The sequence below is a fragment of the Eschrichtius robustus genome, chromosome 3 (assembly GCF_028021215.1).
Source record: "Eschrichtius robustus isolate mEscRob2 chromosome 3, mEscRob2.pri, whole genome shotgun sequence".
Classification (NCBI taxonomy): domain Eukaryota; kingdom Metazoa; phylum Chordata; class Mammalia; order Artiodactyla; family Eschrichtiidae; genus Eschrichtius; species Eschrichtius robustus.
In genome coordinates, this window is record NC_090826.1 from 29,155,090 (window position 1) to 29,169,765 (window position 14,676).

General features: G+C 35.9%; 1 protein-coding gene and 1 pseudogene across 1 annotated transcript in view; one reads left to right on the forward strand and one right to left on the reverse strand.

Annotated features, from left to right (window-relative positions):
- AGO3 (argonaute RISC catalytic component 3) overlaps nucleotides 1-14,676 on the forward strand; it is a 117,566-nt gene that overhangs the window by 18,674 nt on the left and 84,216 nt on the right. The window contains exon 3 of the mRNA XM_068539502.1: nucleotides 2,327-2,498. Within this exon, the coding sequence (XP_068395603.1) occupies nucleotides 2,327-2,498 (172 nt within the window). The remainder of the gene's footprint in view (nucleotides 1-2,326; nucleotides 2,499-14,676) is intronic.
- LOC137760969 (large ribosomal subunit protein eL21-like) lies at nucleotides 4,696-5,180 on the reverse strand (annotated as a pseudogene).

Sequence of the window (14,676 nt, forward strand, 5' to 3'; positions counted from 1 at the left end):
TTGCAGCAACATGGATGGACCTAGAGATTATCATACTAAGCGAAGTAAGTCAGAAAGAGAAAGACAAATACCATATGATATCATTTATATGTGGAACCTAAAGTATGACACAAATGAACATATCTATGAAACAGAAACAGACTACAGAGAGAGAGAACAGATTTGTGCTTGCCAAGGGAGAGGCGGGGTTGGGGAGGGAAGGACTGGGAGTTTGGGATTAGCAGGTGTAAACTATTATATATCAGATGGATAAACAACAAGGTCCTACTGTATAGCACAGGGAACTATATTCAATATCCTGTGATAAACCATATTGGAAAAGAATATGAAAAAGAATATATATGTATAACTGAGTCACTTTGCTGTACAGCAGAAATTAAACACAACAATGTAAATCAACTATACTTCAATAGTTTAAAAAAAATTATTACAAGGTTTGGTAAGAGCTTGATAAATTTTATCTGTTGTTCATGTTCTGATTTTATCCTGACAGGATTCATAAGAAAGAGGCAGATTAGGTATTATTTCCATTTTATAGATCAGGAAATAGAATTTCAGGGCTATTAATATTTAACAAAGGTCAAGTGGTTAGATAAATGGCAGAGCCAGAACTATGACCTAGTCTACAATTACTCATTATTACCTATCTCAGTTTAGGATAGCAGGAAAGATTATGCCCTCAGAAAAGATCTTACAAATATATGAAAACAAAATTTAAAAATAAGTGATGCAGGTAGCACTTTAATCCACAGTGAAGAAAAGTTGTTAATTATCTTTTTTCCTATTCTCTGGAAGAATTTGTTTAAGATTAGTATTATTTCTTTCCTTAAATGTTTGGTATAATTCTCTAGTGACGCCATCTGGATCTGGAATTTTTTAGTGTGTGCATGTGTATGAATATTTAATTTTTTCAGATAGTTACAGGACTTTTCAGATATTTTAAATGTAAATTCCTTTAGATAATAGTTACTAATTTACTAACTGAATTTATTGTTTGAATTTTGTTTAACAAAGCTACAACATTTTGAGCTTCAAAAACTTAATGCTAGATATCACCTAGGGTTTGTTTTTTTCTTAACTGTGATAAAATATATATAACATTAAATTTGATATCTTAGCAATTTTTAAGTGTACAATTTAGTAGTATTTAAGTACATTCACATTGTTGTGCAACCAATCGCCAGAACTCTTTTCATTTTGCAAAACTGAAACTATACTCATTAAGCAACAATTCCTTTTTCTACCTTTTCCCCCAGCCCCTGGCAACCGCCCTTCTGCTTTGTCTCTATGAATATGACTACTCTAGGTAGAAGTGGAATCATACAGTGTCTTATTGTGACTGGCTTATTTCGCTTAGCATGACCTCTACAAGTTTCATCTATGTTGTAGCATGTGTCAGAATTTCCTTCCTTTTTAAGGCTGATTGATGTCCCATTATAGGTATATACCAGATTTTTCTTATCCATTCATGCATCAGTGGACACTTAGGTTGCTTCCACCTTTCGTCTATTGTGAATAGTACTGCTATGAGCATAGGTGTATAATTACCTTTTCAATACCCTGGTTTCAATTCTTTTGGGTTTATACCCAGAAGTAGATCATGGATCTACTGGATCGTATGGTAATTCTATTTTTAATGTTTTGAGGAACCACTGTACTGTTTTCCAAAACAGCTGCACCATTTTACATTTTATTTTATTTGAAAAGAGAACTTTTCAAATTTTATATGCTTTTGTATACCAGTAAGCTGTGTCTTTCTAGGACTTAGTCTATTTCATCAAACTTTCAAATTTATTAACAATGTTTGTAATGTCTTCTGTATCTGTAGTGATATTGATACTTTTTTTTCCGTTTATATTGGTTACTTAAGCCTTTTTTTCTTCTGTTATAAAAATCACTGGAATTTATCAATTTTAGTTATCTTTTCCAATAATTGATTTTGTGCTTTGTTGATCCTTTTTATTGCATATTGTTTTTTATTTTGTTCATTTGCTCTTACCCTTCTTTAAGTTTACTTTGCTATTGGTTGCATACTTTTTGGATACAATTTGTGCTTTGTTTATGCTCACCTGGGTTTGTGTGCTCCTTTCTACCCCTTCCAAAACAATTTTCCAGAGGTACCCAGCTTTTGTTTCTTTTTATGTTTGTTTTAATGAGGAAAGTAAAGTGGGGTGAAAGAAATTGGTGTTAGAAACGATGTCATCTTTCAGCACTAGGCTTCAAGCATTATCAACTGTACTTAAAATTCTAACTTACTCTGGTTGACAGGATTATTAAATGCAGCTTGTAAGAGTGTTTCTCTCTTTTTTTTCCCCTTTCCTGGCAGGACCCGTTGGGGCCCAGCCCCTACTCATGGTGCCCAGAAGACCTGGCTATGGCACCATGGGCAAACCCATTAAATTGCTGGCTAACTGTTTTCAAGTTGAAATTCCAAAGATCGATGTCTACCTCTATGAGGTAGATATTAAACCAGACAAGTGTCCTAGAAGAGTGAACAGGTAAGAATTCAGAGATCTTTTGCTTTTGGTATTTGTCTTTGCTTTAGAAATTATGTTTATCTTGTGTATCTAAATAGCAATGATAATGTCTAACAGTTTGACCAAGAACAGATGGTAATTTGCTTTGAAATTGACTGTACTTCAGAGGTGTGATGATGGGAAAAATCTACAAACAGCCTTGAAATTTTTCCATTATAACGTAAATTCATATGTTTTCTCTGTGATAATAGAAAAGGTGCAAGTCATTTTTATGTGCTCTTGAAATCAGACTGAGCATTTTTTCCTTTGCTATTAGGTAATATTTATTGGTGCTTTCTTTTTTCTCCCCACCCCACCTCGACCTTATTTACCCCTTTCGTGATGTTCCCTTTAAGATGATGGTGGTTGTCATGGTTTCATGCCTTCTGTTCTCCTGATCCTCAACTCCTAACTGTTCCCTACTCTTTTATAGGAACAAGTATATATGATATATAAAGATTTATCAATCTGCTTTCAATAAGCTTCTTTCACTTCCCCCAAATACTATGGATATGGATGTGGTTTAGATGATACAGGAACAGAAAAGGAATTTATGATGTGGTGTACACCACAAAGGAGGGTTTAAAAAAAAAGAAAGACTTATGGACAAAACATTTAGAAAACAATGATGTTCAACTTAGCCTTTTAGTTTGTACTATCAAATACCCCAACCTTTTCTTACTCAGTAAGTATTATTATTAAGAGCCTTCATTTAAAACATAGATTTATTGCTGTCAAGAAATTTGTAATTTAGTAGAAGAGATAAGACACATAAGAAATATGAAGTGAAGGAGCACTAAGAGACTTTGTAATAACATATGAAAGAAAACCATCATATGAGTGTTATAATTAACATGTAACAAAGAGTTCTTTCTGAGGTCAGGAAGCAAGTTGTGGAGTATTACAAGTGGAGGAATCTAAGATATCAACTAATCTGATGCCTTTTTTTTTTTTCCTGATACCTTTTTTTGTAGCTGAAATCCAGAAAGGTTGAGAGGCTTACTCAACAACACACATTTCTAGTAGCAAAGGTGAGACCAGCACTCCAGAATCCTGACTTGATAGTCATTAAGAAATATTTGTAAAGCAAGAAGGAAAGGAATTGGGCTAATCTAAACAGTTGGTAGAATTGCAAATCGTGTAGTAAAGAGAACACTTTTTTTTTTTTTTTTTAAAGATAAGGCAGCAGTAACAAAGGTACAACAGTTGAGAAGCACCAGGTTTAGTGAGCCTAAGCCAGGCTTAAGGTGGAGGTTCTGGTCAGGTACTACAATAAGCTACCATCTATGAGTACATGACTTCCTAATCTTGCTGTAGCCTCCACCTCTTTCCTGAGCTTCAGACTTGACACCTGAATATCTATAAAGTGCTTCAAACACAGGTCAAAACAACTTATTCTCTCAATCCCCATCCCCACACTCCGCTCATACTACTATATTCTTTTCCTCTACCTAAATTCCCAAACTAGACCTTCTTTTTCCTCCTGCTGGTTATCAAGTCCTATTGCTTCTGTTTCAAAAATGATTCCCTAATTTGGCCCCTCTCCATCCATACTGCTACCACCTTGGTTTCAGACCCTTATTTGTTATCTAGACTATTGTAATGATCTTCAAATTGGTCTCCCCTAACATTTCTTTCTCTCCCCATTCTCGTTAAGTATCCATACTTCTGGCGTAGTTATTCTTTTAAATAAGAAATCTGATTATATCACTCCCCTACTTTAAAATGTATTCAGCTCCCTATTGCCTACAGAATAACATCCCAAATTTACTATAGCATACCTTTCTTAGTTTGGCTCTAACCTTTATCTTTTTTCATATTCTGCAACTCCTACCTGGAATGCCCTCTCTGCCCTTACCTATCTGGCAAACTTCTATTATTTTTCAGGACAAACATTTTGAACTCCATAGTCTAGACGGTAGTTCATTCTTTTTTTCTTTTTCTTTTTTACAAATAATATTTGACAGTTTATTAACCAGTGGAGTATATTGCACAACAAATTACCTCACATCTTTCAGGAAGAAAAACAACTAAATTTGAAAAGTAAAGACATCACCCACTGAATTCGGACACAGTTAAAATGTGCTTTAAATATTTCTTTGGGAGAAGGGACACAACACTTCTACTCAATTAAGAGAAACATATGTACAGTCCAGGTCTTTTATTTTCTTTACACCCATCATGCCATGAATTCATAGGTAATGGGCTCCAAGAGTTCAGGCTCCTTTCCACTGGTTCTCACGAAGTGTGCTTCTCTGGGTGGAGCAGGCTGGCGCTTCAGCTGAACCCAAGTACCTTTCTCTTTGGCTTCCTTCTTTTTCTGATCGTTTTCCTTCACACACTTCAGGAAGCTATCTTGGCTTTTAGAGTGCTTAATGTGCTTGATAGGCACATTAATTCTCTTGGCAAGAATCTTGCCCTTAACTTGTTTGTTTACAACGATGCCAACATTGTGCTAGGTAACACTGTAGACTCTTCCAGTTTTGCCATGGTAACATTTGTGGGGCATTCCTTATGGAACAGTGCCCATTCGCTTGATATCTACAATATCACTTTCTTCTTGATTCGCATGTATGTGGCCAAAGGAACAACTCCGTGTTTTCTAAAAGGCCTAGAGAACATATAGCAAGTACCCCTCCTCCTTCCCTTTGTGTTGGTCATTTTGATGAATTATTGGAAGATGGTGGTTCCAGCCGAAAGGCCAGATGGTAGTTCATTCTACTATGACCTTGTAGTACTTGGTTGGTGTACACTTTCGTTACAGTATTTTTAGTGCGTTATTTGTTACCCTCTTCTCTCAGTATAACCTCTTCATGAAAAGTAATATTCTTTATCATCTTTGTAGCCCTGATCTTAGCTCAATGATTGACACATAATAAATACTCAGTAAAATGAATGAAATGCTTATAAAAGTAAAATGGGATGAGTGTGTTGGTGGGAGACAGGAAAGAGAACTGGACATTATAGAGGGCTTTGTATGCCTGGATATGGATTTTCAGTGCCCTACCCTTCTCTCCTAGGATATATAGGTTAGTCTTTATGTTAGTGTCCTTCTCTTTTGTCTGTCTTTGGGCTTACAGGGACCAACTGTCTCATGCTGCACTCTCAAATTCCCTTTTTCTTGTTTCTCAGAACTGGGGTGTTAATGTGTAAATTTGAATGAAGGATAATTCTGACCTTTCTGGTAGATGTTTACATTTTTAAAAGGCATTTATTAATCTAAGGAAATCTCTTAACTGATAGAATGTCTAAGGCAGATATTTCTTAGCTGAATTCCTTATTATTGCCTCTCCACCTTGCCCTGCCTGAAAAAATTGCCCCTAACTTTAGCAGTATATAGTGAAGAATTCTTATACATTATTTATTGAATAGGAAAATTATATGATGAAAATGTTAGAAAAACAAAATCACTTGAAGACAAAATGGGATGGAATTGAGGAAGTGGTAGGAGTTGGAGGCTTAGGACTTAGAAGGATGTCAATTGAAGTTTTTTTTAGTATTTCAGATGAGTTATGAGGGACTAGGGCATTGGCAAAAACGTTGGGTAAAAAAGAACAAAATTGCTTATTAGGTTTGTTCTTTTTCCTACCTTTTTTTTGGTAGAGGAATAATCACATGTTATATGTGTGTATATGAAGTTGCGTACCATAGAGTTTCACACGTAGATGCTCAACATGTTGGTTAAGTTTGGGAGGAAAATGTATATAATAAATTAGTGTGGTACATTCTGGTTTTAACTTACAGTCCTTTTGGCATCCCTAATTGTATTTCATCTTTATGTTGCTATGTCTTCTTACGTTATTGGTCAGTAGGAGTAAAGGATCTGTAATTTAGATGTTCCCAGATGGAAATTTTTTTTATCGTGTACCTTTTATTTGAGTTTTGATAGGAGCTATAGGACTTTCTTGGGACTCTAAAATTGGCGTTAACCAACTTTATACTTTGTGAATAATATTGATTTAATTTTATGTCAATATCCACAAAGCTTATTCCCTTTATTTTCTTCAAAAGACTAGCTTTTGTCTTCAATTTTTGAAATATCATGTAACTAGTCAGTTAAAATTGTTGGTGGGCTTCCTAAATTGGTTCAGTTCTTACACTTCAACAACTAGAATTCTAGAAGTTAGAAGAAACTAAATAGAACTTTACAATTCCTTTTCAATATGAACTAAACAGTTATGGGCCAAAATGCAGCAGTATTTAAATCAACACATATGAGGTTTCTCTTGTCCATATGCCACATGCTCAAATATTTGGCACTGTGGCATTAATCATAATAGTAGAATGATGTATTGCAGCCAAACAAGTTTCCACTTTAGTCAGAAGAGTTTTCTTGGACAAAATATCCAGGAAATGCTTGTGAATCATCTTGTGAGTCAATTTTTCTACTTTAGACTTTCTGTCTGTTGCTTTTTTTATCCTTTCCTCACTTCTTTGGGGAGTGTGCGTCTGTGTGTTTCTTTTTTTCCCTATGTAATTATTTGATTATAAAATCATCATTAGTTAAAAGAGCATGTAAAGCAGATTTCAGATGTTTCTAGTTTTTTTTAACAAGTGAATGGTCTTAATAACTAAAAATTAATTTCTAGAAATATTATGACCTGAAGTATAAAATCTGTAACTTGAGATTTTTATGCTAGTTTGTACAACTACTAAATATATATGAGGATAAACCATGAATAGACTGTTCCATATTTATTCAAAATTGTTAAATAGTGAAATAGATGGGGAAAGTTGTGTATGCAGCATGATTATAAATGCAAGATCTCCTTGCATAAAGATTTGAAGGAATGTTGAAATAGTTGGTAATAGACTGTGATCGAAGTTTTGGTTTAATTTTCTTTTACAAATTAAGCATTATCTTATAATCATTGTACTAGTATGATTGCTGTTACTATTCTATTATGATTAATGACATAGTGCTGAATGTTTGTGCATAGTGCATATGGATGTAATGTAATTCTAATGATTGAATCTTAGAAGGAAAAAAATCTATATTGATATGATTTTGGCTTTTAAATAGAAATAGCAAGTCAGAGTGTTTGAAGAAACTCTCTTCTACTGTTATTAGGAATATTATTGGCATAGTGTTATAACAGGGTAGTGTGCAAGAAAGGGATATTCTTTTTTTCTTTTTAACACATTGGGGTTTTTTGTTTGTTTGTTTTCTTTTCTTTTTTTTGGCTGCTTTGAGTCTTCGTTGCGGTGCGTGGGCTTCTCATTGCGCTGGCTTCTCTTGTTGCAGAGCACGGCCTCTAGGTGCACGGGCTCAGTAGTTGTGGCTCGCGGGCTTAGTTGCTCCACGGCATGTGAGATCTTCCCGGACTAGGGATCGAACCCGTGTCCCCTGCATTGGCAGGCGGACTCTCAACCACTGCGCCACCAGGGAAGTACAGGACATTCTTTTTTTAAATAACATCCTTATTGATATAAAATTCACATACTACACGATTCACTCATTTAAAGTGTGCAATTCAGTGGCATTTAGTATGTTCACAGTGATAATGTACAACTGTCACTGCAGTCATACTTTAGAACATTTTGTCCTCCCCCAAAGAAATCCCATACTCACTAGCAGTCACTCCCCATTGCCTCCCTCCCTGCAGTCCCTGCCCAACACTAATCTACTTTCTGTCTCTGTAGATTTGCCTTTTCTGGACATTTAAATATAAATAGAATCATACAATATGTGGCCTTCTGTGTGACTGACCTCTTTCATTTCACGTTTTCACATAATGTTGTAACATGTATTAGTACTTCATTCCTTTTTATTGCTTAATGATATTCCATTGTATGGATATTTTGTGTATCAGTTCATCAGTTGATGGACATGTGAGTTGTTTGCACATTTTGGCTCTTAAGAATTATGCTGCTATGCACGTTCATGTACAGAATTTTGTGTGGGACGTGTTTTCATTTCTCTTGAGTGTATACCCAAGAGGGGAATCATATGGTAACTCTATGTTTAACCTTTTGAGGAACTGCCAGACTCTTTTCTAAAGTGGCTGCATCATTTTACATTTCCATTAGCAGTGTGTGGTGATTCCAGTTTGTCTACATCCTCATTAACATTTGTTATCTGTCTTTTTGATTATAGCCATCATAGTGAGTGTTAAGTAGTATTTCATTGTTACTTTGATTTGCATTTCCCTGATGGCTAGTGATATTGACCATATTTTTGTGCACTTATTGGCTATTTGTATATTTTCAGAGAAATGTCTATTCAGGTCTTTTGCCCATTTTTAAATTGGATCATTTGCCTTTTCATTACTGAGTTGTAGGAGTTCTTTATACCTTATCAGATAAGATGATTTGCAAAAATTTTCTCCCTTTCTGCACCATGCCTTTTTACTTCCTTTTAAAAATTTTTTTCTTTTTTCTTTTAATTGAAATATAGTTTATTTACAATATTATATTATTAGTTTCAGGTATACAAAATAGTGATTTGATATTTAATAGATTATATTCCATACAAAGTTATTATAAAATATTGGCTATATTCCTTGTGCTGCCTTTTCACTTTCTTGATGGTATCCTCTGAAACACAAACATTTTTCATTTTGATGAAGTCCAATTATTTTTTTCTTTTGCCAGCTGTTCTTTTGGTGTCTTATCTGTAGAGGGGTATACTTCTGATTAAAATGGTTTAGAAGACATACACCAGAAAACACTGCCAGTGAAAATCAAATGGTATAGTTTTGAATGTTTAGCTATCTTGGGGAAACTATATCATGCAAAATATGTCAGTTAAGAAAAAGCAAGTTTTATTTTCCTTGTTAGTTGTTAGTCACTTGGAAGATAGGAAAGTTAATAGATGGTGATTATTTCAAATCTCAAAATTCTTTTAAAGTAGCATTTAAATAAATTACTCAGTAGAAATTAACCTTTTGGCTAATATTCCTACAATATATTTGAAATTCAAAGATACTCTTATAAATAAATATATGTCTAAACATCAGGGACTAGTAGGTAGGCTTTATTCCTAATATCTATCTATCTGTGTAGATTTAAATTACAATAACAGCTGTATAGTATTCCATTGTAGGATGTGCCTTGACTTGTTTACTTCTAGTATGCTCCATTTTTTTCCTTAGGCTGAGTTAAATTAATTTAAAGCAGTTATCTGAATGTACCATATTATTGTACCAAAGCAGAATGCTATTAGTACTAGATTTCAGGATATATGGATCCTGACTAGAACTATAATTCTAAAGCCTGCAGTAACTTTTAAAAAGATCATTTTTAAAATCTTCTCTATGTTTTCATTAACTGTTTAACTTATTGTGCCCCTGTTTGTGTCAGGCACTGTGCTAAGTTCTGGAGATAACAAGATAAATAAGACATGATTCCTGCCAAGGATTATATAGTCTGTATAGAGTGACAAGTTCTGTGAGATGTGCAGTATGTGCTGTGATAAAAGAGTAATGATTGCTGCTTTTGGTTAGCGAGGAAGATAGGGTACATGACATTGTTACCTGAGCTGAATAGTTACCCAGTGGACTAGGGGAAAGAATAATCCATAGAGAGAGAGCATGAGCAAAGGTATGACATGTTTATGTAACAGAAATAGGCCAGTATAAATAGAGTAGCTAGAGTCTGAAAAAGTTGGCCAGCAAGTAGGTTATAAAGGATCTTAAATCCATGCTAAGGCTTGTGAATTCAGAAAGAGTAGAGAGCCACTGGAGGCTTTTGAGCAAATGAGGAACACCTATATTTAAAAGCATTTCTTTCTTTCTTTTCAGTGTTTTTTTTTTTTTAATTGAATCATAGTTGAGTTACAATGTTGTGTTAGTTTCTGGTGCTCAGCAAAGTGATTCAGTTTTTTTTATGTGTGTGTGTGTGTGTATGTATTCATTCTTTTTCATCTTCTTTTCCATTATGGTTTATTACAGAGTACTGAATATAGTTCCCTGTGCTATACAGTAGGACCTTGTTGTTTATCTATTCTATATATAATAGTTTGCGTCTGCTAGTCCCGAACTCCGATCCAGCCCTCCCCTCCGCCCTCCCCCTTGGCAACCACAAGTCTGTTCTCTATGTCTGTGAGTCTGTTTCTGTTTCGTGGATAAGTTCATATGTGTCTTTTTTTTTTTTTTTTTTTTGCCATACCACGCAGCTTGTGGGATCTTAGTTCCCCGACCAGGGATTGAACCTAGGCCCTCGGCAGTGAAAGCGCGGAGTCCTAACCACTGGACTGTCAGGGAATTCCCATATGTGTCATATTTTAGATTCCATGTATAAGTGATATCATATGGTATTTGTCTTTCTCTTTCTGACTTACTTCGCTTAGTGTGATAATATCTAGGTCCATCCATGTAGCTGCAAATGGCATTATTTCATTCTTTTTAATGGCTTAGTAATATTCCATTGTATATATACCACATCTTCTTTATCCATTCATCTGTCGATGGACATTTAGGTTGTATCCATGTCTTGGCTATTGTAAATAGTGCTGCTGTGAACATAGGGGTGCGTGTATCTGTTCGAATTATAGTTTTGTCTGGGTATATGCCCAGGAGTGGGATTGCCAGATCATATGGCGACTCTGTTTTTAGATTTTTGAGGAACCTCTATGCTATTCTCCATAGTGACTGCACCAATATACATTCCCACTAACAATGTAGGAGGGTTCTGTAAAAGCATTTCTAGGGAATTCCCTGGCGGTCCAATGGTTAGGACTCCATGCTTTCACTGCCAAGGGAGTAGGTTCAATCCCTGGTCGGGGAACTAAGATCCTGCAAGTGGCATGATGCAGCCAAAAAAAAAAAAAAAAGCATTTCTAATGGCAGTGGGGAGAATGAATTAGAGAAGAGAAAAGACCAGAGTCCTGGAGAACATTTGGAAGGCGATTGCAGTAGTCTTCAAACTTTTGATCATGCATCCCTATTAGCTAAAACATATTTACCCATGCATTCAATAATAAATAGATAAATATATCTATATATATCTATATAGATATATATAGATATATATATACACACACACATTTAAAATTTTTAAATTTATGGACATGTACTACTATTCTAACATTGCATAACTATAGAAAAATTAAAGGTGGGAAACAATATTTTGAAATAATTTTTAATTTTTAATATTTAAGAATAGATTTAGTAATTTGACGTGTTCTGATTACTGTACCAAAACCTGATAGAATATGTGCCACACACTTGAACGGAAATAAGTTACAACATGCTGAAAATGAATGAATGAGTGGGAGTTCCACTGTTAACTCTTACGTTGCAGAACTCCCATTATTCTCTTTGGATTCTTTGTGTACTTACATATGTTACACCTGATCATCTGATGTGGACTAAATGAGGATACCAGTATCAATCCCTATTCATGAATTTTAGTCCATCTCAATTTGTAATTGTTAGATGAAAATTAAATATAAATACTTCCAACCATTTTTTCTCATACTCCAGCATAGCCGCTAGCACCTCTAATACTATTTTTTTTTAATATTTATTTATTGGCTGCGTTGGGTCTTAGTTGCAGCACACGGGATCTTTTGTTGCGGTGCGCGGGCTTCTGTCTAGTTGTGGCTCGTGGGCTCAGTTGCCCCGCGGCATGTGGGATCTTAGTTCCCCGACCAGGGATTGAACCCGCATCCCCTACATTGGAAGAGGGATTCTTAACCACTGGACCACCAGAGAAGTCCCCTATTTTTTTTAATTTGTAGTATAGTTGATTTATAATATTAGTTTCAGGTGTATAGCATAGTGATTCAGTATTTTTGCAGATTATACTTCATTATAAGTTATTACAGGATAATGGCTATAATTCCCTGTGCTATGTAATATATCCTTGTTGCTTATCTATTTTATACATAGTAGTTTATATCTGTTAATCCCATAGCCCTAATTTGTTTCTCCCCCCTCTTCACTCCCCTTTGGTAACTGAAGTTTGTTTTCTATAGCTGTGAGTCTGTTTCTGTTTTGCATATACATTCATTTGTATTATTTTTAAGATTACACATGTAAGTGATATCATACAGTATTTGTCTTTCTCTGACTTATTTCACTAAGCGTAATATTCTCTAGGTCCATTCATGTTGCTGCAAATGGCAGAATTTCATTCTTTTTAATGGCTGAGTAATATTCCATTCTCTGTGTGTGTGTGTGTGTGTGTGTGTGTGTGTGTGTGTGTGTGTATACACACATACACCACATCTTTATCCATTCATCTGTTGATGGGCACTTGGGTTGATTCCATGTCTTGGCTATTGCAAATACTGCTGCTATGAACATCGGGGTGCATGTATCTTTTAAAATTCGTGTTTGGTACCTACTTTTTTAGATTAGAGATAGTGTGTTCTAAGACTTAACTAATACCAGTGGCGGTGGAGCAGAGGCTTAGATATAAGATTTAGAAGAAGAATGAATAATTTAGGTGTGTAGAGAAAGGGAAGAGATAAGAATGGCTTCATAGTTCCTTGCTTGTACAGTGTTGATGGCTTTAACAGAAATACAGATGGTGAAAGGACCAAGTTTTTTATTTTCTCTTAACTATTTGGAGGTTGAATTGTGTAAGAAACATCAAGATGGAGAAGTTCAATAGATTATTCGAAATAAGCTCCTAGAGCTCAGGAAATAAGTCAAGATTGAGATTTGAGATGTGTCAGCATATAGGTGATAGTTAAAAGCTAAGGAGAGTGTGTAGCGTCAAGATAAGAAAACTGAGAATAGATCTCTGGGGATACTGTTGTTTCAGGTTGCCAGTGAAGACACTTAGAGATTGCAAAGGTAGGAGAACCAGGACAAAGTAGAAGCTGTTTCAGAGAAAGTAAAGCACGGATCGTGATTTTCAAGGATTGATCACAGTGGCAAATGCTAAAAGAAGCGAGGACCGTAGAGACTGAAAAGAGGCTATGTCTATTAGGAAGTCAATGGTGGCCTGAGGGAGAAGTGTTCTAGAGGAGAATTGTTAGTGTAAGCCACATTGAGTTAAAAATCTATTGATGCGGGCTTCCCTGGTGGCGCGGTGGTTGGGAATCTGCCTGCCAGTGCAGGGGACTTGGGTTCGGGCCCTGGTCTGGGAGGATCCCGCGTGCCGCGGGGCAACTGAGCCCTGAGCCACAACTGCTGAGCTTGCGCGTCTGGAGCCTGTGCTCGGCAGCGGAGGGGCCGCGACGGTGGGAGGCCCGCGCGCCGCGATGAGGGGTGGCCCCCGCTCGCCGCAATTGGAGAAAGCCCTCGCACAGAGACGAGGACCCAACACAGCCAAAAATAAATAAATAAATAAATAAATTAAAAAAAAAAAAAAAAAAAAATCTATTGATGCAAGAGGGAAGAGATATGGGAACATATGTATATGTATAACTGATTCACTTTGTTATAAAGCAGAAACTAACACACCATTGTAAAGCAATTATACTCCAATAAAGATGTTAAAAAAAAATCTATTGCTCAGTCTAAAGTAATCTATCAATTGTTTGTGAATACTAGAAATGGTTACTAGATTAGCTAGTGTGGTTATATAAGATTATGAAAGAATTCACACCCATATGAATTGGCAGTGAAGATAGTTTATGGTAAAATGCTCTGATGTAGGGGCTTCCCTGGTGGCACAGTGGTTGAGAATCTGCCTGCTAATGCAGGGGACACGGGTTCGAGCCCTGGTCTGGGAAGATCCCACATGCCACGGAGCAACTAGGCCCGTGAGCCACAACTACTGAGCCTGCGCATCTGGAGCCTGTGCTCTACAACAAGAGAGGCCACGATAGTGAGAGGCCTGCGCACTGCAATGAAGAGTGGCCCCCGCTTGCCGCAACTAGAGAAAGCCCTCACAGAAACGAAGACCCAACACAGCCAAAAATAAATTAATTAATTAATTTTAAAAAATGCTCTGATGTACTACAAATTTTATAAGGTATTAAAAAGTTGATTTAAAATATAACTCCTTTCTCCTCTACTCTGAATCTTTAAACTTTAACTTGATGCAAAGGTATGGCTACCTTCTCTGCTACTTAGTACAGAGTTATGAAGATAAATTAGAGGTTAGAAGGATACTAGGAGAGGCTGTCAGCTGTTTTCGCGGTGTTTTATAAACCTCTGGGTGATTTTAGCGTCTTGTTATACCTTAGCAATCTTCCTTTGTTCTGTCTGTATTATAGTGGCAAATTAATTTATTGTAGCTAGGAATACTAAACTAAGGTGAA